Below are 23,107 nucleotides of genomic sequence, written 5' to 3' on the forward strand. Positions count from 1 at the left end.
TGCTTTATCCCAGTCAAAAGTCCACCCCTGGGCCGGCCGCTGGCAGGATGGCTCCAACGTGTAAAGGCTCTTGCTGCCAAGCCTGATGACCTGAGGTTAAAGGAGAGAACCAACTCCTGCAAATTGTCTTTTTGACCTCCAACAGGTGCAGTTGAACTGTGTACAATCCCCGAATAAAATAAACAAATCGATGAGAAGGCCGGGCAAATACCATGATAGGCTCCTAATAACTCAGTTAAGAACTAGGCTTTGCCAGGCTGTGGTGGTGCATGCCTTTAATCCCAGCACTCGGGAGGCAGAGGCAGGCAGATCTCTGTGATGTACCAAGTGAGTTCCAGGACAGGCCCCAAAGCTACACAGAGAAACCCTGTCTCAAAAAAACCAAAAAAAAAAAAAAAAAAAAAAAAAAAAAAAAAAAAAAAAAAGAACTAGGCTTCAATTCTTGCCTCTTGAAACTGAACAGACAGTTTCTGAGGAAGCCATGAACAAAGGGCAATCAATCACCAATACCTCTGACAGTAAGGATGAGGAGAATTGCAGGTACTAGGCCTGGGCAAACTCCTCTCTTCACCCCACAGGGACCTCAAGGCAATAACCAAATAAGGACAAAGCCTGGCACTTGTCCAGACTTGCCCAAGAATGGAAAAGCTATAGCCTTAGCCCATCCTGCTAGCCCTAACCAAAGAAATGTACTAATAGAATTGGCACTTGGATAAGCCAATCGTAGATAAAATGTTCTAACCGGCCCTGAAATTCCCCTTAGCTATGCTTAAAAGGAGCTTCCACGTCCCTCTCAGGGTCATTGCCATTTTGTATGTACAGGTGAAGGACTCCACACGCAGCACGCTGGTATAATAAACACTCTTGTTGATTGCATCATGAGTGGTGGTCTTTTATGGGACTTCTCGTGGACCCTAACAATAAATAAGTAAGTAAATAAGGTATTTCACTGTTAGGCCTGGTAGTGTTGGGGGGGAGCAGGCAAAACAGCTTGACCACACAGCTGCCATGACAGGTTTAGGGGCCCAGACACTGCTGCTGGGGGATGTTTTTCTGTACACTGTGAATATGTGTTGCTCCCATTGGCTAATAAATAAAGCTGCATTGGCCTATGGCAGGGCAGGATGGAGCCAGGCCGGGAAATCCAAGAGAGATAGTGAGAGGAGAAAGGCAGAGTGAGGAAGACGCTAGCCGACCTTCTAAGGAGCAACATGTAATGGGATACAGGTAAAGCCATGAGGCTGGCGGTGGTGGTGGTGGTGGCGCATGCCTTTAATCCCAGCACTCGGGAGGCAGAGGCAGGCAGATCTCTATGAGTCCGAGGCCAGCCTGGTCTCCAAAGCGAGTTCCAGGAAAGGTGCAAAGCTACACAGAGAAACCCTGTCTTGAAAAACAAAACAAAACAAAACAAAACAAAAAAAAAAAAAGTAAGCCATGGAACACATGGCGATACATAGATTAATAGAAATGGGTTGAATTAAGTTATAAGAGCTAGCTAGCAAGAAGCCTGAGCCATAGGCCATACAGTTTGTAATTAATATTAAGCCTCTGAGTGATTATTTTATAAGCAGCTGTGAGCCTATCCAGGAAAAGCCATAAGCTGATACCATCAGGGGATTCACCCAGGGTTGGACCAGCATCGAGGGGAAGAACCTGACATCCCAAACATTCTAACCTTTAGATAAGATTAGATAAAATAGTCAGATGTCCCGGAGCCTAGCACACACCTTTTTCCCCCTTTAACCAAGATACCCCTAGACAACTGTCAGCTAATTAGGGTTCTGAACCATGGAAATCCCCTCACCCCAAATTCTGCTATGATAAAAAGCCTACCCCGCCTGGGCTTGGGGCTCTCTGCTCTCACCACTGCACTGGACAGATAGAGAGACCAAGCCTGAGCTTGAATAAAGGCTCTTTGCTTTTACATGCAGTATTCAATCTCCATGGTGGTCTTTTGGGGATCCCTGAGATCTGAGCATAACAGCAGCACACATTTGCAATCCCAGCATCTAGGAGTCTGAGGCAAGAAGATAAAAAGCTCAAGGCTATCCTAAGCTACACAGTGAGCCCTGTTTAAAAAAAAAAAAAAAAAGGCGTGCATCAGAACACAAAGATGCCCTCAGAATATGACAAATGAGAAGGGAAGCCTTTGGTACACATACCATGTTACACAGGCACAGGTATAATTCCTTCCTGATTGGACTGAAACTGTGAGAAGTAATTTGTCAAGAAAAGTTGCCCCTGATGAACTAGAAATTATCCTTCTGTGTGATGATCCTGAGGAAATATGCCCCAGAAAATTTCCCCTCAGTGATACTGGTCTATTAACCGCAGCCAATTCATCAGTTCCAGCCAACCAGTATGATTGTCCTAGTAAAGCAAAGGTCTCACTTCCACAGATTGCTAACCCAAAATATCACACAAACATCTCCAATAATCTTTGCTTCCCTCTGAAACTTCAACAAACCAGGCCTCCACCATCTGCAATTCTCTTGACAGTGTCTTCCAAGTTCCCACAGACCAGTTAGTTCACTAAGAATTAAGCACTCAATAACTTTTCCAGACCAAAGTTCCAAATGCTTCTACAATCCTTTCCAAAAAGCGTGGTCAGGTCCATCACAGCAATATCCTAGTCCTGGTAACAAGTTCTTTCCTAGTTTGCTTCCCTATGGCTGTGATAAAATATCGATCAAAGCCCAATCCGGGGAGAAGTTTATTTGGCTTATAGGTTACAGCCCATTGTTGCAGGAAGCCCAGGCAGGAACTCAAGACGGGAACGTGGAGGCAGGAACTGAGGCAGGGACTGTGGAAGGATGCTGCTCACTGGCTCGTTTCCATGTTCACACTCAGCCTCCTTTCTTATACAACCCAGAGTCACGTGGCAAGGGTGTCACCACCCACAGTGGGCTAGGCCTTCCACAATCAATTAGCAACCCAAGAAAGTGTCCCAGAGATGTGTTCATAGCCCAGACTGCAGGCAGCCATTCCTCAGTTGAGGTTCCCTCCTTCCAAGTGTCCTTAATTTGTGTCAAGTTGAAAAAAAATGTGTGTGTGGGGATCCAGGGGTCATACTAAGATGAGCCCTAGGCAACACAACTTCATAAGTCATACTTGGGGAGTATTGTCTGGGGATTTTAGACTAATGTGTACCCACTGAACTTTCCGTTGACCTTGATTTAGTGACCTGAGTCCAGAGGCATCCTTATCAGATTCATTGAGCAAAAGCAGACCAGCTATTTAACATGGAGATGAGTAAGCAGCGCCAGAGAAGAACACGCCAGAGTCTACTCAGCACTGCCATGTTTGTGAGAATGTGATGAGTAGGACTGGGGACACACAACAGAGACCACCTCTCCAGTGTGAGGCTAATGAGAGCCGGATGACAGAACACAGCAGCTGCAGTGATACCCAAAGACCAAGGCGGGGGTGGGGGGTGGGGGATGGGGGGTGGGGGGTGGGGGAGAAGGCCGTTCAGGCTTTTCTCTTTCCTCTATGAGCAGTACTCTAAGTAGTTTAGTAAGACGGCTGGGTTACTCATCCACAAGGCCCGACATCCCAATGATTCAGCCTTATAACCCAACCCGCTAATGAAGGCTATGGTTCATTCCCCGTATATGGTACCCTTAATTTTCTGAGACTAGACGTATCTAGTCTCTGTCTATCATCGAATTTTCATGCAGAATTTATGAAGTGATCTGCTTTTGAATCAAACACAACCAGTATTTCCTCCCTACAGTTTCAAGTCCCACTCCCCAGGTGCCCACCTACCCTCTTAAATGTCTGACCTGGAACTGTCCTGGATCAGCCACACCCCTGGGCCTCTGCACCTGCTTCCCATGATCTTTGGTGCTTTTCCAGTAACTTCCCCCTCCCTCTTGGCCCAGGCCCCTTGTGCTCTCTGTGTACTGCATGGTCAGAGCAACATGATATCCTGACGCTGAAAGCCCTGACATACACAGTACCCTCAACAATAGCGGCAAAGGGCCCTGTGTGATGGCATAAGCCAGCTCCCACTGTGTGGGGCTGGGCTTGATAAAAGCTTATTCGGCAGCCGAGATGGGAAGCATGGACACTGGGTGCAGGATCACTCTTCACAAGTAGAAGGCAGGGGACAGGCTAGAAGAGAACTGGCAAGATAGAATCCTTCATGTGACACACCCTCGAGGAGATGGGCAGTAATGTATGGTGGTATTCTATTTGTACTGAAATGTGATTTTAATTGTATGTTAATAAATAAAGTTGCCTGGGGGTCAGAGCTATTAGAGCCATAGAAAGAGTGTGGTGGTGGTGGCTCCGGCGGCGGCGGCGGCGGCGGCGGCGGCGGCGGCGGCGGCGGCGGCACACGCCTTTAATCCCATAGATCTCTGTGTGTTCAGGGATACAGCCAGCATTGGAGACATTCGCCTTTAAGACCTAGAGGGCTGTACTTACAGGCAGTGACGAGGCAGTCATGCGTTTGGGTTTACAACCAATGAGAAGGCAGAACAGAAAGACTATTTAAAGACATACACATAGGAAATAGGTCTCTTTTGGGAAGCTAGGAGCACGCAGGAGGAAGAGTAAGATTTTAGCTCTGAGCTCTGACCTCTTGGCTTTCTCTTTGACATTGGTTCTGTGTTTCTTATTTAATAAGAGGGTTGGTTACATCTACAGTAATGGACAATGGCAGTAAGCCTGCAGAACAGGCCAGTCTTTTCTTGCCATAGCAAGGCTCTCACAGGAGTGATGAACAGCTGGGTGGATCCTGTAAAGCTCTGAGAACCTCTGCTATCGTGTGATCAGAAGTCATTCTGGGTAAGCAAAGCTGTGTTCTGCCCATTTCTAGCTTTCCTATAGCTCAAAACCAAACCAGCAAACTTTTGCATGCAAGCATACACATGTTATGGTGGAGGACAAACCATAACTTGTGGACATTGGTTTTCATCTTCCACCATGTGAGTTTCTAAGATCAAACTCAGATCATAGGTTTCATCTTCTATGTTTAAAAAAAAACAAAAAAACACTAACAAACAAAAAACATAGGGATACCAAGGAAAAACTTTCTGCTTTTTTTTTTTTTTGGCTTTTCGAGACAGGGTTTTTCTGTGTAACAGCCCTGGCTGTCCTGGAACTCACTCTGTAGACCAGGCTGGCCTTGAACTCAGAGAGATCCTCCTACCTCTGCCTCCTGAGAGGAGGGATTAAAGGCATGCACTACCAGTGCTGCCACCACCTGGCAGTTTCTGCACTTTTATGAGCCAGAAATTTAGGATTCATCTAACGTTTGTTAACCAGGTATGGCCCAAATGGCAGAAGCAAGAGGGATTAATGAAGGTGAGAATGCCACAGATTTGTTGAAGGAGCAGCAAATAAGATTGATCATTTTAGAAAACACAGTATTGGTCTCTCTCTCTCTCTCTCTCTCTCTCTCTCTCTCTCTCTCTCTCTCTGTGTGTGTGTGAATTTGTTTATATATTTGTTTTGAGGAATCAAATTCCTCACATCTTCCCAATATATACGCCTTGGGTTATTTATTTAAACATGATGACATGACGCTGGATAGTTCAGGATATTTCAGTTTTATTTTAACATAAGAGGCATAGACCAAAGGGTTCTTTGGTGCCACAAAAATTTCCTTGGCTAGATAGTCTTCATCACTAAAATGCACAGCCAGGGCAACTCAAGAACACACTTACTTCTACTAATGTCTGGTGACACTCACTCACACTTAATTTTTTTCTATAGTTAGGTGACAATGTATTTCTCCCTCCTAGATTCTTGTAAACTTTGGGGTTGAGATCAGTTGGTTTTCTCATTTACCGAAGTTCTATTAGTGTGCTGCAGCCTGCCAGATGACTACCCTCCCAATTTATGTAATCTCTAGATATATTATAACCCATTTTTCTTCCTTCTCCTCATTCTGCCCTTTAAGCAGGAGAAGGAGTTTCTACAAAGGACAGAGGCATTTAGTGGGTATCTAAACATGGGCACTAGGGGCAATGTATTCACTCAATTGTGTGGAGGTACAGTGTTAACTCAGATTTAGAAATATTGCAGTCCGGTATCCCAACACATCAACAAAAGAAAACAAAAAAACGATTCAGCTGAGGTCTCTGAATCATTAAGGGCAAAGACGAAATTGTATTCAGGCCGTTTGAAGTCTACTATGTGTGGGTTGGAGAATCCTAGGGAAGGGAATGGAACTTGGTGGCTCTTATTTAAGTATCCATCCTACAGACATTAAGCGTTCGCTTTCTGCGTCTCAGACGCTATTTTAAGCGCCGGGGATTCCGTGATGGAGGGTGCAGGGGAGGGAAATCTGTTGTTATGGAGTTTTCATTCTCAAAATGTAAGTACGAAGCTTCACCATTCTCATAAACTCACAGTAACCTGGGTAGGAACAGTTGGGTCCCATAAGGGACAGAATCTCACCCTAAGCTTCTGGAGCGAGGGAACTGAAGGGAGAGGCAGAACACGGTCATGCCCTCCGCCTCCCTCTGCACCGCCAGGCCCGGCGCGGCCAGCTCGCCTGGGATTATTAACAATCGCCTCGCTACCCAGTCCCGCCGGCCGCTGGAGGACAAGGACAGGATCCAGCTCTCGCGCCATCCTCCAAGGAAGGAATGCGGGGAGCTGGTGAAAAGCCCTTCTAGGCAGACGGTCTTTCTCGGGCTTGGGGGTGGGGGGCGTGCAGCAAACTGCTCTCTCATGCTGTCCTATTAAACATTGCAGCCACACGGTCTTTGCAGCTTCTCTGAGGCCACTGCAGCGTCCCCGCCCCGCCCGTCAGCCCAGAGAACACAGCTCCACTGCAGCTTCGGAGCCCTGTTCTCTTTCTTCTCCACTTCCTCGTTGCCATGGAGACACACGTCATTTACGTGCCGTGCGTCGCCTTGGAAACGGGGGAGCATCCGCGGCGCGGCCGGGAGACCCGCCCCTGCCGCTCCAGCCGCACTCGCGGGCTCTGCTGGTGGATGGCTGTGGGGGGAGTCCCGAGAACGACGCGCTGCAGGTCCTCGTCTCGACCCCGACCCGTCTGCGAGCGCCTCTGTGACCCGGAGAGCCTGTGGGCACTCTGCCGGTGGTTGCCGGGAGGGCGGCGGGGACATAGGCACCACCCGAGAGGCGAGCTGGCAGGGCACTTTTGCCCCTGGGCAAGCCCGAAGACGCTGGCCCCAGGACCCTAGACGGGTCTTCGTTCCGTCGACTCTTCTCGGCCTTCCGTGATCCTGCCGGCGCCCTCTGCCTGGGGCTGCTCTCTTCACGTCGGCTCCCCGCCCATCTAGGGAACCTAGGTGTCCCTGGGCTCCACCCCGTCCCTCCCGGGACCTCTCCCCCTCCACACCCTTCCCCCCCATCCTGGAGGCCCGGCTGGACGCGACCCAGAGCTGCCACCGCCCGCTTCTGCCACTCAATGGAGGACAGTCTGCTGGAGATCATGACCAAGGACGGCGGCGATATGCCGGCGCCTCTGGAGGTGTCCACGGTGCCCGCCGTGGGGGACGTGATCTCTGGGGAGTATAACGGCGGCATGAAGGAACTGATGGAGCACCTGAAGGCCCAGCTGCAGGCCCTGTTTGAGGACGTGAGGGCCATGCGAGGGGCGCTGGACGAGCAGGCCTCGCACATCCAGGTTCTATCGGACGACGTGTGCGCCAACCAGCGGGCCATAGTCTCCATGTGCCAGATTATGACCACCGCGCCCCGCCAGGGAGGCTTGGGCGTGGCTGGCGGCAAGGGGAGCTTCCCGAGTGTTCCCCATGAGCCGGAGACACCTTCGCCTGGGACTGGGGACAGCGGCTTGCTGGGTCGTGATCCCGGGGAGGAGGACGAGGATGAAGAGGAGGAGAAAGGGATACCCAGCCCCGCCACACCCACCAGTCACTGTGAGCGCTCCGAGAGCCCCTGTGCTGGTCTCCTTGGGGAGGATGGGCCACTTGTGGAGCCCCTCGACCTGCCTGACATTACCCTGCTGCAGCTGGAGGGCGAGGTCTCTCTGTGAGGGGGATCCCACGGGGCCACCAACTACCTGGGCTTTGGGTTTCCAAGTGCTTAATGCGAGGGAACTGAACAGTGTGCTTCACTCCAAACGCGGTTCTTATAGGTCAGGGAGAGAGAGACTCTCACAGAAGGATTTGTAGGGTGAAGGACTTCGGAAGCATCGCGAATTCCACCCAACCACGCATCATAGCAAAACTGCAGAAAGGTGAGGTTCCCGGAGAGGAAGTGCCCATCTCTGGGACTCCCATCCGTCCCCTTACCTTGCCCTCTCTCCCCTCTTCCCAGGAAACAGGAGGACCATTGAATTATGTAAATAAAATTCTGCTTTTTCTACTCTGAAAAAGGACTCACCTAGGACTTTGGCAAATAATCTCTATTTACCTAGAAATTAAGGAATTGGGGGTATATTCTGTTCTGGCAACAGGAAATTTACCCTTTTGCTGAAATCCAAGATATACAGTGCTCTGCAGAAGCCTCTCCCCTCACAGATCTCTGCGGCTGTTGATTGGTGAAGGAAGCTTGAGGAGGGAACTGCAGCCCTAGGAATCCGGGTGCATGGGGTTCCCAGGGCCCCTGGGCTGGGAGGAGCTATGAATGTGCATGAAGACACAATAGCTCAGCCTCCGGGATTTTGCATGCAGAGCCGAAGCTGCCCGTCACTGACTTCATCCGGGATTGCTTTCCACTCACCTGGACCTAGAGAACAAAGTGCCCTGTTCGCAGGCAGAGACTTGGGGCTGGTCAGCAACAGACCCGATGTAGGGGACGCTTGAGAAACTCCTGCAGGGGGGAGGGCGAGGGGCTGCAGCCCAAACCTGTCTTTTCCGGCTATGCCCGCTTACACTTAAGTTCCTTTTTCTGTCGGTATGTCACGACCCTCTCTCTCTGCTTTTGGCGTTGCCTCCATAATGTCTTGTGTTTTGTGCGTCCACTTGTGTAGTAGTGTGTGAGCCCTCAGGGGCAGGGCTTGTGGCTCTAGTATTAGGTTCAGGGGGCTGCAGACCCTTCTGTGAGCCCCGGGTTACCATGGCACTTCCCCTCTCTTCCCCCCTTTTACTCCACTCCTCTGCCAGGGCATGGAGCATGTGGCTGTCCTGAGGTTCCTTCACTGATGCGCCTCCCTCCCCACCTCCCTTCCGAAGTGGTGACTTTGTGTGCCCTTCCCCCTCCTTCGCAATGCTTTCCTTGGTGTCAACCTTAATAAAAAGACGTCATCTCCCCTCTTGCTGACTGGTACTAAGGGGGCTTGAGGGTGGGGCTTCTGGGTCTGCTGCGTGTGGCTCAGGGCTTAGTCGGAAACTTGGGGACCATGCCTTCCCTCCTCACTCCTGGCCTCCAGTCCCCAAGAGTTAACTGACCTTGTTCTGGTTGGGACAAGCATTGCCGGATCTGTCTGCTTAATCCAAACTGGACTGGGAAGTGTGCAGATCTGCACCGAAATACCCAGCTTACACGTTTTTTTGGTAGCCAGTATCCCACACCTGTCCAAGACTTCTTTTCAGTGAAGCATTCCTGCGCCCCCCCTTCCCCCCCCCTCCGCCACGGGGTGACTTCTGAACGAGAGCCCTGCCACAGCAGGCATGACACCTGTTCTGGGGATGGAGTGGCAGTCGCTGTTCTGGAGGGGTTGCCCAGGGTTTCTGGAGCAGAGTGACACATCACTAAGGAAACCACAATAACTGCCTCAGGCCTCTAGTGGAAGATGCCGGCAAGGTGTTCCCCCAAGAGTCAACACTGACATCATCTCTAGGCAGCTCCCTTGGGTGATGATGTCCTGAGGCTGCCCCAGAACAAAGGTTTGAGAGCAGACGAGGTTGTGTGTGTGTGTGTGTGTGTGTGTGTGTGTGTGTGTGTGTGTGTGTGTGTGTGTTTCTCTCTCTGTGTGTGGCATGTAAAATTGCTTCTATTGCAGAGAGCTCCAAAAAGGGCTAAAGGCACAGATATGGGTTTGAATCTTTAAATTCCAACACTGAATTGACTCTGAGACTTGGTTTTCAGAATGCATATGATAGGAATAAAAACTTGTTGGCAAGAAAAATACATGATACCTAGAGAGGTCTTGTGTAAATGTTAGTGTCTTTATAGTTCTCCTGGGGTTGTAGGGAGGTGACTGACTCCTCCAGGAAAGCAAAACCACACAGGGAAGGTCCTAAAGACTCTTAAAAAAAAAAAAGACTTATTATTTACATGTATGTGTTTGTGCCTCTGTGTGTGCACATGTGCATATGGTGTCCACAGAGGCCAGAAGAGAGTGTCAGATTCCCAAGAACTGGCGTTCAGGCAGCTGTAAGCCACTTGACATGCGTGCTGAAGAACACCCAAGTCCTCCGGAAGAGCAGCAAGTGACATTTCTCCAGCCCCTGTTTTGCAGATCTAATTTGTACTGCCCCCTTTCCTTTCCTTCTTGCTCTCTTTCTTTTCCTTCCTTCCCACCCTCTTTTTCTTTTTGAGACAGAGTCTCACTACACAGCCCTGGATGGCCTGGAACTCACTATGTAGAACAGGCTGGCTTTGGACTCAGAGATTTACCTGCTTCTGCCTCTTGAGTAAACTCTTTTAATATCATCCTTTCCCATGTAAAGAACCCTTACCCTTGAGGACAGAATTAAGGAAAAGGGCATGGCTGGCTTCTTAAGATAGCATGGGCCGTTTTATTTTAAGCAAAAGTAGGTATGAGCTACAGTTTCGACATTCAGCATCCCTTACCATGGTGATGATCAGTTATTGAATTCCAGTTTTATCTCCCAGCAGCTCTATGAGGTAGAAACTGTTATTACTTTTACATAACAGCTCAGATACAGATTTAAGACTTCAAGGTCACAGACTGGAAGTCGACAGAGCCAGTACCTAACCCAGAGATAGTCCAATTTCAAAGAACCCTAGATAGAAACCGTCTTTCTAATGGCTCTTTTCTTTGGATCTTCAAAGAGTCTGAGAGAGAATCCTGAAAAAGAAACCGACCTCACTTAGTCAGTTTCCACCTTCTCAGTTTGAAGAGATCGCAGTTCAGGTTTTGGTTCATGACCTTTCCAGCCTCGAGTGGATGATCATCTACTCACCGCACTGAGCAGATGGCTGTCTGAACCTGCTGTTGGAGTGGAAGAGGCCTATGCTTGCAGGCGTCCCTCACAGCTCCTCCCTCAGGTGAGCTCCCTTTCTGTTCCCTGTAGCTCAGATCCTCCATCATTTGACCTAAATTCCAAAGGCAGCATAGCTCATTTAGGCGACATAGAAAGTTCTGGTCGGGTCACTTAGCCACTGATGTCAATTCTATCCCTCTGCATATGTGCCCCCAGGCCCCTAGTTATTCCCTGCAAGTCCAGATAGATGAAAATCTTCCTACAGAAAGCAGTTCTTTTACCTACGCCAGCATCTCAGAGATTCTGCAAGGCTGCCCTGCCTCCCCCCCCCCCATTTCTGCTTTCCCAATTCCCACTGGCCTCTGGGGTTTCTTCTTCAGACTGTTGGTGAGCTTTGGTCAGTTTCCCATCCAGGGTTTATGGAAGGCCTCTGTTGAATTCCAGGAAGTCACAGCCATTGGAAATTAAACACAAAATCCTGCAAATATATATTCTCTCTAGAGAGAAAGGGCTATTGTCTCTACTTAATCCTTAAAGAGTAAGAATCAGGCTCTCATTAAAATGGTAAGAGCCATTGAGTGAAGTGTAACAAGATTTTTCAACTCAAAAAATACCCGTGAAAAAAAGACCTGTGTGGGGCCAGGATGTCCAGCATCCATGCCTCCCGGCGGAGTCTCTGGAGTATTTCCTGCCCAGAATTGAAATGGCAATCTCCACCTGATTATTCTCCACTGACTTGATGAATTTTAATTACACGGACACCTATCAGGGGGTACAATGCTGCCACCACTTCCAAATCCGCAATATTAGAAATCTGTCCAAGTGCTGCTGATGCCCGAGAACCTAAGAAATGTCTGAGATCTCCCGAGAACGTGAGAGCGCTCGTCTACTCACCAAAGACAAATCGAACGAATGATTCCATCCAAAGTCTAGATTGGTGAACTAGTGAGTTTATTGGGTTCTTTAGTAGAGGGTACGGGGGAGGCATTACTTCCAGAAGCATGGGTAACTCAAAGGCAGCTGCACCATGAAACAGCCCACCCCAGCATGGATGTTCCCCAAAGCTGCATCCCTGGAGCTCCCTGCCCCACTTACAGGCAGCTCCAGCAAAGAGTCTCTTATACACCAGTGTCACTGCTTACATAACTAACTGTTCAGGGGCGGGTCTTGTGATGTCCTACCTTTTGGGGCTCTGAGTTTTCAAAGCCTCCACCCTCCCTTCAGAAAGACGCCCTCCTCCCCACAGGGTTTCTATGTGTGTACCCCTGGCTGTCCTGGAACTCTGTCTGTAGACCAGGCTGGCCTCAGACTCAGAGATCCGCCTGCCTCTGCCTCCCGAGTGCTGGGATTAAAGATGTGTGTCCAGCATAGAGGCACATTTTAATTGAGAGGAAACAACTACCTATCAATCTCCGTGGCTTCAAGCAAAATTTTTCTGTTTGGAGAACACAACCCCACATACAACTCATAACAAGTCTCAGTTTCTAGAACTCTCATTTCTAACTGGCCCAAGGTACCTCTCTTTGAGATTAGCTCTTAATCTCAAAGACAAAGCACATCTTGTTTCATAGAAATAAGCTATAACTTCAGCCTGGCACAGCTTAATCTGCTCTTAGAGGATCCACTGCTTCCCTGTGACTCAAGCTGGCCTTCGACACGGCATGCAGATTTACGGGCTCTCAGTGGTGTGGCAGCTGAGAGTTTCTGCTTGCCATCTATAAACGGAAGTTCTCCTAGAACTAAGCTTCATCACTACCCCCCCAAATATATTTGTTTATTACTTCTCGAGAGACATAAAACTTCTTGCTTTGAAAGGCAGCGTTTCATAAACATCTTCTCTTATTTAACTGCTTAGAAACAGAACTTCACCCAGGGTACCAATTATATTGGATATTGAAACGCAGAAGGATTGATCATCAATCTTAGTCTAGCTGTCATTTCCCCGCTCCCATTCTACATTGTCCTCAGAAGGTGAATTCCCTCTGAAAAACAGCTTTTCTGCTTGGAAGCACTGTGTTTAGAGAAAGACCCGGGCTCAGTAAATAATGCTGTAATGGTGCCACCTGTCGCGGGATAAAGACATTACAAGAGGAACTCAAAGCGAATTTATGTCTTTCCCTTCAGGACTGGCGACTGCCTGCTAAAACCTTGGCTCCCTGCCATATGGTGGGTGTGAGGAGAGACAGGAAAGCTGAATGCGTAGGATGGATTTGAAGAATATAAAAAGCAACTGCAATAAACTAACTGCCCCTCTGCCTCTCATACATTGATACTCCAAAAATTAATCTTCCTAAACCAGAGTTCCGAATATTTATTCTCCTTGACAATCTGCAACTTCTTCCCAGTACTTCTTATATTAAATATAAAATGTGCATACATGCGTGCGTACATGCGTGCCTGCGTGCGTAGGGAGAAGAGAGTCAAACTCCTCCTTAACAAGGGCCTGGCATTCCTGCCCTACCCCATCAATACTTCATTCCCTAGCTACCTTTTAAAGACTGTCTTACCTCATCAGAAGCCCAAGTCATCCAGTTCCGTGCTGGGGATAATTCCCAAGTGTGTCCTGCTCCTCCAGTCCCTGGGTGAAGTCTGAATGGGTCTCCCTTTCTTCCCAGAGAAGTCAGGTGCAAACCACATCTCCAGAAATGAGCCTTCTGTTTCAGCCTCGGGCATCGTTTGTCTCTCTCCCCTGATCATTTTCCTCTCATGTTGCCTATGAGTGAGAAATCCACACAGAAACTATACAAACCTTTTTGATTGTGAATCTGTGCTTTTATTTCTAAGAGCAAGGTTCACAATTTTCACCCATTTCCTAATGGGTAAAGCTGAAAGGAATAATGAACTCTGCAGCCAAAGTGTACTACTCCTTATTCCCTGGAGACACTTTCATTTCCACTCATTCACTAAAAACCTTTACTTTGTCCTCTGGCCTCCAGTTCAAATCCTCTCCACTCTTCAAGGCCCTTCAGTCTCCCCTTTCAGAAATACAGGAATGTGACCCCATCCTCCTCTAAGGGGCTACATCTTCTTGTTTGTACCTGTTTGGGGAACAATAACCTCATTTTGTCTTGTTTCTATTCCTCGTGAGCTTTTGTTCACTCTGAGCACATTGTCCATCTATTTCCAGATTTATGGGTACCTTGAGAGCTGCAATTCTATCTCCATGCTTATCCTCTCTGAAGTGTCTACCAGTGACTCTAAGGTACAGCCGACTGAGGGGCACCTCATTTTAGGAACCCTGACAAAAGGAAACAAATATTGCCAGTAATGACCACTGTTTTCTTATCACTTGGGTCTTAAAGTGTCATTCTTATTTAAATATCATTTATTCTTAATTTAAAACGGAACTTTCAAATATCACTGCTGTGTACACAATTGTAACTAAAAGTCATTACAATGTTATTACTTCACCTGAGCTTGGGCACCTTTGAACCACTTTTGACCTTGAGTTGTCCATGGTTTTCCATGCACTTCTAGTAGGGGCCATATTGAGTTTTAGCAAAACAGAGCTTCTTATGAAGAAACTGTTGCCTCTGGGAGTTTCCTCCCGGCCCCAGTACCCAGTCTTAAACGCTGGCACTTCCTTTAATCTTGCCAGAGAGAGTTTAAGGCAAGTGTTTGAATAATGCCCAGGGCTAACATTTCTTCAGAGGATCCTTAAAGGGTTGATGAACTGAAACATTAAGGGACTGAAGATTCCCAGTCACACTACTTTAAATGATAGCGAGGGTCAGACTTGTGTAGGTATGATAGGTATGGTATTATGACTCCTGGGAGCTGGTAGGAATTGTGAGCGATCATCAGGTATATGAGACATTCTGTTTCAAAGATGTTTAGATGTGTGAGAATAAACAGTTTCAGGAATCAGTGAGATTTACATTATTACTATTATTGTTACTTTTTTTTTTTTTGAGAAAAGATCTATGTAGATCAGGCTGGTCTCAAACTCACCTGCCTTTGCTTTCAGAGTGCTGGGATTAAATGTGTGGCACCACCACACCAAGCAAAATTTACATTATTATACAGGACCATCTTGATCGTAAGCTGAAAAAGTGTTGAATAATAAGAGTGAAAATGAACAATTCAGAAAGCAGATGTGGGAATTTAACTGAAACATATTGTCATCTCTCAGAATCTTTAAATTTTTCTTTTTCTGAAAAAAAAAAAACCTGGGTGATAATGTTTGTACAGTTATTTTATATGTGAATTAGATTTCCAAAGAGACATCCTATGTGTATAAGAGATCTGATCAAATTTGACACAAATCCCAGTTCCCAAGCCAAGGAACTCTGCAGAATCCAATATGGTTTCTGCAGTGTCTGGTGATATATTTCCCTTTGTACTTCCACCCTGACCCCATGTACACAGCCTCAGCATGACTACTTAGCAACCCCGAGTCACACAAAATATAGTCCATTTACTAATTTCATCAGGGAATATAATTCTAGGAGACATTTTAAGCCTTTCCTAGTAGACAACTAGAAAAGTGGAATGGGCGGAGAGAAATGAGAAGAACAATCAGGAGAGGTCTATTGCAGAGCTTGTGACTTTCAGATGCTCCTTTATCCCACCTCTCCATGCCCTTAAGGAGCTTGCGGTCTATTCACAGGAGAAAGCTGTGTTCTTGAGCAAGGGCAACGTGCTTCTCAGAAGATGGAGGGGAAAACCTCTTTTCTGTGAGTTCTGCTGATTGAACTGGGGATATTCCCATGTAAAAAATGGCATGGTGTATAGGGAAAGTATTTGTGTATACAGGCGGGACAAGGTAAAATAGAAGCGAAGTAAAAAATGTTGCACAGAAAATCTGTAACAAGTTATACTACAAAGGACATGTAATATAACATTGGAAGACAGTAACAGAGACAGCATCCCACTCTGGAGTGGCGTTGGCCAAACCACCAACCTAAACTTCCCTAAATGAACCTACATATTGTGTCTACATCAATGTACAAAGTACATTTCTCTCTGGTGAGAGAACGCCAGCGTAGCACTCTATGTCACGAAGACAGCTTCCTATGCGTTGCTGTTATGTCCCAGAGAGTGGAACTCCAAAGGGAACCACTCCAGTAAATAAAAGGAGAGGAAAGAAGTATCTTTGTAAAAATGTGCTGGAAGTTAAGAAAACGTCTCAAGAACAAATAAAGGGCCAAAGCCAAGTTCCAGAAGGAAGGATGAAACAATTTAATGAAAATGTAATTGCTTGGAATAGAGGTTCTCAACTGTGACCCCCAGAGACCACCGGAGAACACAGATATTCACAAGTCATAACCATCAAAATGACAGTTATGAAGCAGCAATGAAACGATGTTATGGTTGGGGCTCACCACAACATGCAGAACTGTATGAGAGGGTCGCAGCGTTAGGAAGGTTGAGAACCCCTGGTTTGGAAGGAGCTGACAGGAGCAGTTGATGCTGCTCTGGATCTAATTGCATCCCGAAGGAAAGTCTTGAAAATAACCACATGGGTGAGTTCCTGATAGCCACAGAGATCAGGCAAAATACATAAACAAACCTGACTTTAAATACTTAGGTATAATTTTTGTAGTTGAAAAGTCCATGGGAATAAAAGTTCAAAGGTGATGTTTAGTCAATATAATTTCTTTGGAGGCATGTATGTCATGACTAGTGGGAGCTCACCAAAAAATTTCAGATACACAGATGTGCAGAAAATAAACAAACCGAGAGAGTAGGTACCCATATATCAGTACTTTCAAAAGCACCACAAGAACTCTGATTACAAAAATTTAAAATTTCTGAACACCCACACACCCACACACCACATGCACATAAATGCATGAAATAAATACCTTTTAAAAGTTAACACTGAGCCAGGCATGATGGCTTATGCATTTAATCCCAGCACTTGGAAGGTAGGGGCAGTAGGATCTCTGAGAATTCTAGCCTAACCTGGTCTACATAGAGAGACCCTGTCTCAAAACAAACAAAAAAGTTAACCTTTTAATATGCTAATGTTATATAGATAAAAATGTTACAAATTCAAACTCAAAGAGTTTTGATTGTAGCAGTAACAAGCATTCCATTTTCTGTAGCAGGAGCAAAGAATAAATTCGACATATTTATCCTCTGTTAGAATTTGTGAATTTCAAAGGGCATCACAGACAAAGTAGGTCGATGACTAACAAGAATGAAATACCATTCCAGAAATGTACAAATAACACCTGCAAAGAAACAGGAACAGAACAGCAGAGCGCTGGCACAAAGCAACAAGTATGGACAGGCAATTTACTAAGGAGGGAAACCTAACAGGTATATGGAAATTTTATTAAAGTGGTTAGTAATGTAATTGCAAGCTCAACCAAGGATGTGGTATCTCTTGATATCTACCAAAACCAGGCGAGGAAGTGGCAAGCGTTGTCAGAGTCCTGCACTCTTTTCGCCTGCTTTGCAGAGCCAGTCACTCAGAATTTCTTAGATACTTCAAACAGAGCCACAACCAGGGGCCTTACACAGTACAAAGGAAACCTTGTTACAGTTCTAGTATGGAGCAATCAGGGATGTCCCATGTACGGTTACAAAGTATGCCTGGAGCTGACACTGGAGTCTGGTCCTGCAAGAGTGGGTCAAGAGAGGCATCACCATGAGGCAGAGTAAACGTCAGTATCTGGCATAGGGTATGGATCTGGAAAACCACACTCAGTGAAACAAATAAAACACATGATAGGATATACATCTCCCCAACTTTGGAGAACTTGAAAAGTGTATGTCTAGGAATGGGGATATAGCTTGGCATTAGGCATTTACCGAGCATGGGTAGAGTCCTGGGCTCCATCTGCAGTACAGGAGAAAGATTCCACAAAGCAACTAAACACAGATATACACAGGAGAACATTATTACCTGCCATAAAAGGAGAAACAAAGATATGAACAAAACAAGAGAGTTTTTACTAGAAGACATCAATAATGGTGCATGCCATGGGCCAGAGTTATGGTTAATTTGATCCCTTGTGGAGCAAATAAAACAACCGAAATATATCAGAACACTATTTGGAAGATGAAAGGCTGGAATGAGAAAATCTCACAGAAAAGTCCCCCAATTCTGACAGCAAAATGAACTCTAAGTATAAAGAAGAGGTGCGTGGTGCCTGGGGTACACAGGGTGCTGCTAATAGTTGTTATGGGTGCGTGGTCACAATTCCGGGGTTTACTACAAGTAGACATAAATATTTCACACAAAGCAGGAGAGCCATTATCTTAGGCTCTTTCTCTTTCCCTCTGACTTCAATGCATTTTCTCTTCACACCAACTTTTTTCTCTGTGAATACAAGGCAGAAGTCAGGTGCTCCATAGCTTGAGGCTCTTGTCTGTTCCCATCTGACATAGTCTTCTCTACTACATAGCTATATACATTCTTAGGGGAAAAAAAGGTTACTATTGACTTATCTTGACAGGGTCAACAGTTGTAGTGATGGTGATATCTCATAGAATTTTCTTGGTGACAACGGTCCACTCCTGTGGGGGGAGAGAGTTCTTGAAAAAAATGTGCAGTGTAACAGATACACTCCAAAATATCTATGACAGCTCATAGGTTCATCAAATGAACGAATGAATGACAGCCCTGTGCTCAGGTTTGCCTCTCTCCAGAGCCCCTGTAGCCACTTTCAAATATTCCTATATGAGGTGATTATTTCTGCTTCCCAGTAAAGAAGGGGGGGTCTTGCGTTAGCATAGGATAATTTGAAGAGAATTTAACAAAGGGCTATTTTTAAAGGCCCAGGTGGGGGTGTGGGAAAATCACAAAAAATTTAGAAGCAGAGTGAGTTCTGTTCTAGATCTTGGAGGCAGAACTAGGTGGAGAGTGGGGATCAATAGCAGAAATTGTAGGTGAAAGGACTCCCTAAAGAGAAAGCCAGGGGACTAGATACTCAACCTTGTGCTCGGCCTTTGCCATTCATGGATGGAACCCCGTGGAAAGCAGAGATGAACGAGGGCAGTTTACGCAGGTCAGTCTTCCACGCCCTGAGATGGATGACACGGACGAGGGATTGAAGAGCCAGGCAGAAGACATCTAGATCTTTAGATTTAGTGTTACAAATTTTAGGTTTAGTGTTAACAAATACGTGCGTTTAATTTTCACGACCCGGATAAACCATATTTCTACGTACTAAACTATTTCAGAGGAGGTGACTCAGGGGCTTGTGTAGGGTCAGGACTCTGGAATACTCTCTCTCCTGTCCGGTAGGAAAAGCTTTGCTGCTGTTTGGTTAACGTACCAGGATTCTGCTTGATTTTATGAGGGATACCGTCACAACACCCCGTCACGGTCAAAGCGCTTGTGCCAAGGTCTGAAATTTTAATCACGTATTAGTTGGATAGAGAGAAAAGTAAATGAATTCTAAGACAACGAGGGAGTAGAGCGATCAGAAAGACACAAATTATGGGAACTCAGAGAGTCCAGTGACTCCAGGTACGCGTCAGGAGGCTTTCCTCGAGCCGTTAACTGAAAGGGGGCCATAAGGCGGCTGAGGACATTGCAGTTGTTTACCGGCGGTAAAGTGCAGCCCAGCATTACACAATTCGCTAAAAATGGAGCTATCGCTTGGAGAGATTTAGGCTCCGCATCCTTGGACTGGACTGGCAGCCACCGAGGCCTAATGTGATTGGTCGAGGTCCCCCGGCTATGCTCCGCCCCCTAGCAGCCTCCTCGGAAGGGGAGGGTTACTCGGTCGGGTGGGTATCTCACGCCTGGGGTTCCTGGGCTCCTGCAGCTGCCGACCGCGGCCGCTGCAGTCCCTTCCCGAAATAGACCTTGTTTCTCCGCGCTTGACAAATCTGGATCGGGCGCGGGAGGAGCGGCCGGGGAGACGGCGCTCATTGGCTGCGCAGCGGCGCGCCGAGAGGCGGAGGAAGGCGGATTGGTCGCAGGCTCGCCGGTCCTAATCAGGTCAAGGCCTGCCTGCGTCGCGGGGTGCTGCCGCCAGGGGAAGCTGGGCAGAGAGATGTGGCCTCCGCGGGGAAGGTGCCCAAGGATCTCAGAGATCGGCTAGGTTCCTTCCCATGCCTTGGTTCCTAGGGCAAGCCTGAGCTAACGCTAGAGCTTAATGGTGCTCCCTCCATCTTCGAGCCCTAGGACGAAATGGAGGGCTGGGCTGGGACGAGGCGAGCATTTTCCAGGGCCGTTTCTTTTAGTAATTGTCTGTTTTTTTGTGGACCCTGGGGCTCTTCCCTTCCAGGGGGCAGTCCGAGGCTGCAGGTGGGGAGAGCTGGCGCAGGCAGTGGCATCGCTTGTGAGCCCTTCCGACTGGGAGGAGGCCTTGGGAGAACAGTTCGAGGTCACCCCGGGTCTGATTTCTCAGCATTCCTGGCCCTAACTCGCCTTCTGTCATGCTTGTTGACCGCACATCTACAAGAAATAGATTCCTTTTCTTTTGTTTGGAGTTTTAGTCCTGACAGCCAGCATCCCTCTCTATTTAGCACCCTACAGCTCCTCAGTATTCTCCATGGCTTTGCTAACATCACCTCCTTAGCATTCTTCTGGACCTCCGAGGCGAGCTGAGGAGGACAGTAACAAAATCCCACCCCAGTGCAGCTGGTGAACCAATGAATTTAACTGAGGTCCGTGACAACTTAGGGGCAGGTACGCTACCAAAGAAAAGATTTCTCTCCTTGTAACCCTTAACTCTGGATATCTTGAGCCCCGCACCCTGTAACCATTAACTACCCAGGTGTCTAGGGAGGGGAGGGGCCTCGTAAGCCCCGCCCCTCCAGTGACATAGTTAATGGTGTATGCAGGTTATCTACAGATAATCATAGCTGCTGAGGAAGTGGTCAAGAGGACAGCAGCAGTGTCATGCTAGGAGAGGAGGGATAGGTTCTGGGCACCTGAGTGAGAACGGCAGCCAAGCCTTGTAAATAATGTATGATCTGAAAAGAAAAAAAAAAAAAACCACCCTCTAGGAACTTCGGGTTTTGATATGAAACAGGGTGGTAGTATCTCATAACGACCTTACTGTCATGGGGACCAGCTGGGAAGGGTGGTTCTGCTGCTGTTTCCTGTGCTCCAATAGTGCTTTGCATGGGCCTTTTAGCAGCGCTTGCTCTTTGGCTGAACTGCCCTGTTCATAATCTCATTGCCTACCAGTGCCAGGGAACCGTAAGGCGGTGGTTCTCAACCTGTGGGTTGCGACCCCTAGAGGGGGGTCAAGTGACCTTTTCACAGGGGTCGCCTAAGACCACTGGGAAACACGGATATTTACATGATGATTCATAACAGTAGCAAAATTACAGGTATGGAGTAGCAACAAAAATAATTTTATGGTTGGGGGTCGCAGCATTAGGAAGGTTGAGAACCACTGATGTGAGGCTATGAAGTTATTTCTCAAAACTTTCCAAAGCACCCTTTCTTCTTTCTCTGCCTTTCCTTTACCATTTTTCTTTTCCTCTTCAAAGGCTTTTTTGCAAATTGGAATTTCACACTTCGAGAAGCTAGGACTCCAGGCGGGAAGACGAGGCCTTCTTTTCCTCCACAGTGACCTGAAAGATCTAGACCTTCCTCTTGGTTTGATAACTTTCGACAGGGCCCTTCTTGCTTATAAGTCTCCCTTTTCTTGCTGAATCAGAATGCTTGGGATTATTAATTTCTCTCTGGTCCTTTGATATGTATATAAATCTTGGAAACTTACCTCCAGTTTATGACTTAGGAATTATTATGAATTCCAGCACCTGAGCTACTGAATGTCCATCATTAAGGAAGATGGTACCCATCTCTCGGTCTGGGGGTGCAGTAGGAACCTGACTCCAAAAAGTTAAACTAATGTCTTCTTAAAGACATAGGACAAGCTTACTTTTCCCTTAGGTAACACCAATTAGCAACACAGGGGCCCATTTCCTCTCCAGCACAGCCCCTCCCTCTTCTTAAAAAATATTTTTGTTCAGCTTACAAAGTAGATCTCAGGAGGCCTTTTCTTACCCTCTTGGTTTTTGTTAATTGCCCTGACCTTCTCTTCCTGTACTCATCCATGCTTCAACCTTCGCGGCTCCTGGACCATCCCTTTGCTCTCTCCTCTCACTTGAGCCCCTCCCCCTACACAGCCCTGGACCCCTTTCTAGCTTCCTTGTTCCTACAGACGGTCCAAGTTAACCACACAAATCTGCAAGTTTGACTCTAGGACCCACACGTTCTAGAACATATATCATTTATCTTTCTGGACCTGGGTTACCTCAGTATAATGTTCCCCCGTTCATTCCTTTTTCCTACAAATTTCATTTTTTACTGATGAATAAAATTATATTATATATAGCTACTATATTTTCAATGTCCATTCTTCAGGCGATGGGCTTCTAGGCTGGTGCCATTTTCTAATTATTATGAATGGAGCCTCTGATTCAGGATCTAGAGCCCTCTGTGTATCTGCCCAGAAGTGTTATAGCTGGATCATATTAGTTCTATTTTCAGCTTTTTGAGACACCTCTGCAATGCTTTTCTTAGTGGCCGCACTAGTTTACACTCCCCCACACAATGAATGAGGGTCTACTCTCTCTGCAGCCTCAAGAGCATTTGAAGGAAAAGGCTGGCACCATTCTTCCCTTTTATTCTCTAAACACTTTTTACACTTACTTATTTTTGTGAATGTGTGTATGCACAAGCACCTACATGCTGCGATATCTATAAGAAGGGCCAAGGACAACTTGTGGGAGTAGGTCTCCTCTTGGATCTTCTTCCATCTATGTGAGTTCCAGAATTGCCTTACTGCAAGCTCCTTTACCTGATAAGCCATCTCACTGACCCAGTCATTTATTTCCTTCCCTCCCTCCCTTCCCCTCCCTCCCTCCTTTCTTTCTTTCATGAGACATTGTCTCGATATATAGCACCGACTCTCCTAGAACTCACTCTGTAGCCCAGGCTGGCCTTGAATGCACAGAGATCCACCTGCCTCTGCTTCCTGAGTGCTGGGATTAAAGGTGTGTGCCACCACCACCTGGCAGACAGTTTCTTTTTGCTGTTAGATGCCTTTTAATTTCATGAGGTCCCATTTGTTGATTGTTGGCTGGAGTCCTACTCAGAAAGTCCTTACCTATGCCAGTATCTT

General features: G+C 47.0%; 2 protein-coding genes and 1 long non-coding RNA gene across 11 annotated transcripts in view; 1 reads left to right on the forward strand and 2 right to left on the reverse strand.

Annotated features, from left to right (window-relative positions):
- Asb8 (ankyrin repeat and SOCS box containing 8) overlaps positions 1–3,907 on the reverse strand; it is a 34,703-nt gene extending 30,796 nt beyond the window's left edge. For 2 of the 7 annotated variants that reach the window (XM_042264569.2, XM_042264567.2), the window contains exon 1: positions 3,786–3,902. The gene's annotated coding sequence lies outside the window, so the exon portion shown is untranslated. Of the gene's footprint in view, positions 1–3,768 lie in introns of all 7 variants that reach the window. The other 5 variants (XM_042264565.2, XM_042264564.2, XM_042264568.2 and 2 more) reach the window with 5 other exon arrangements.
- A 1,639-nt stretch (positions 3,908–5,546) lies between these two features.
- Ccdc184 (coiled-coil domain containing 184) lies at positions 5,547–9,200 on the forward strand. 3 transcript variants are annotated; one of them, XM_042264805.2, is made up of 3 exons: positions 5,547–7,865; positions 8,084–8,185; positions 8,469–9,200. In XM_042264805.2, exons 1-3 carry the CDS (start codon positions 7,394–7,396, stop codon positions 8,483–8,485), a joined length of 591 nt encoding a protein of 196 aa, XP_042120739.1. In that variant the 5' UTR covers positions 5,547–7,393; the 3' UTR covers positions 8,486–9,200. The 3 variants fall into 3 exon arrangements, with proteins under 3 accessions (XP_042120739.1, XP_042120738.1, XP_076412810.1); XM_042264804.2 differs by lacking the exon at positions 8,469–9,200 and having other exon boundaries at positions 8,084–8,323; XM_076556695.1 differs by lacking the exon at positions 8,469–9,200 and having other exon boundaries at positions 5,547–8,131.
- A 4,898-nt stretch (positions 9,201–14,098) lies between these two features.
- LOC121824292 (uncharacterized) lies at positions 14,099–20,701 on the reverse strand. Its single transcript, XR_006066121.2, has 4 exons — positions 19,292–20,701; positions 18,949–19,037; positions 15,012–18,530; positions 14,099–14,298 (listed from the first exon to the last, which is right to left on the reverse strand). It is a non-coding gene; the product is annotated as an uncharacterized LOC121824292 (long non-coding RNA).
- Between the last annotated feature and the right edge of the window lie 2,406 nt (positions 20,702–23,107).

This window comes from Peromyscus maniculatus, chromosome 20 (genome assembly GCF_049852395.1).
Source record: "Peromyscus maniculatus bairdii isolate BWxNUB_F1_BW_parent chromosome 20, HU_Pman_BW_mat_3.1, whole genome shotgun sequence".
NCBI lineage: Eukaryota > Metazoa > Chordata > Mammalia > Rodentia > Cricetidae > Peromyscus > Peromyscus maniculatus.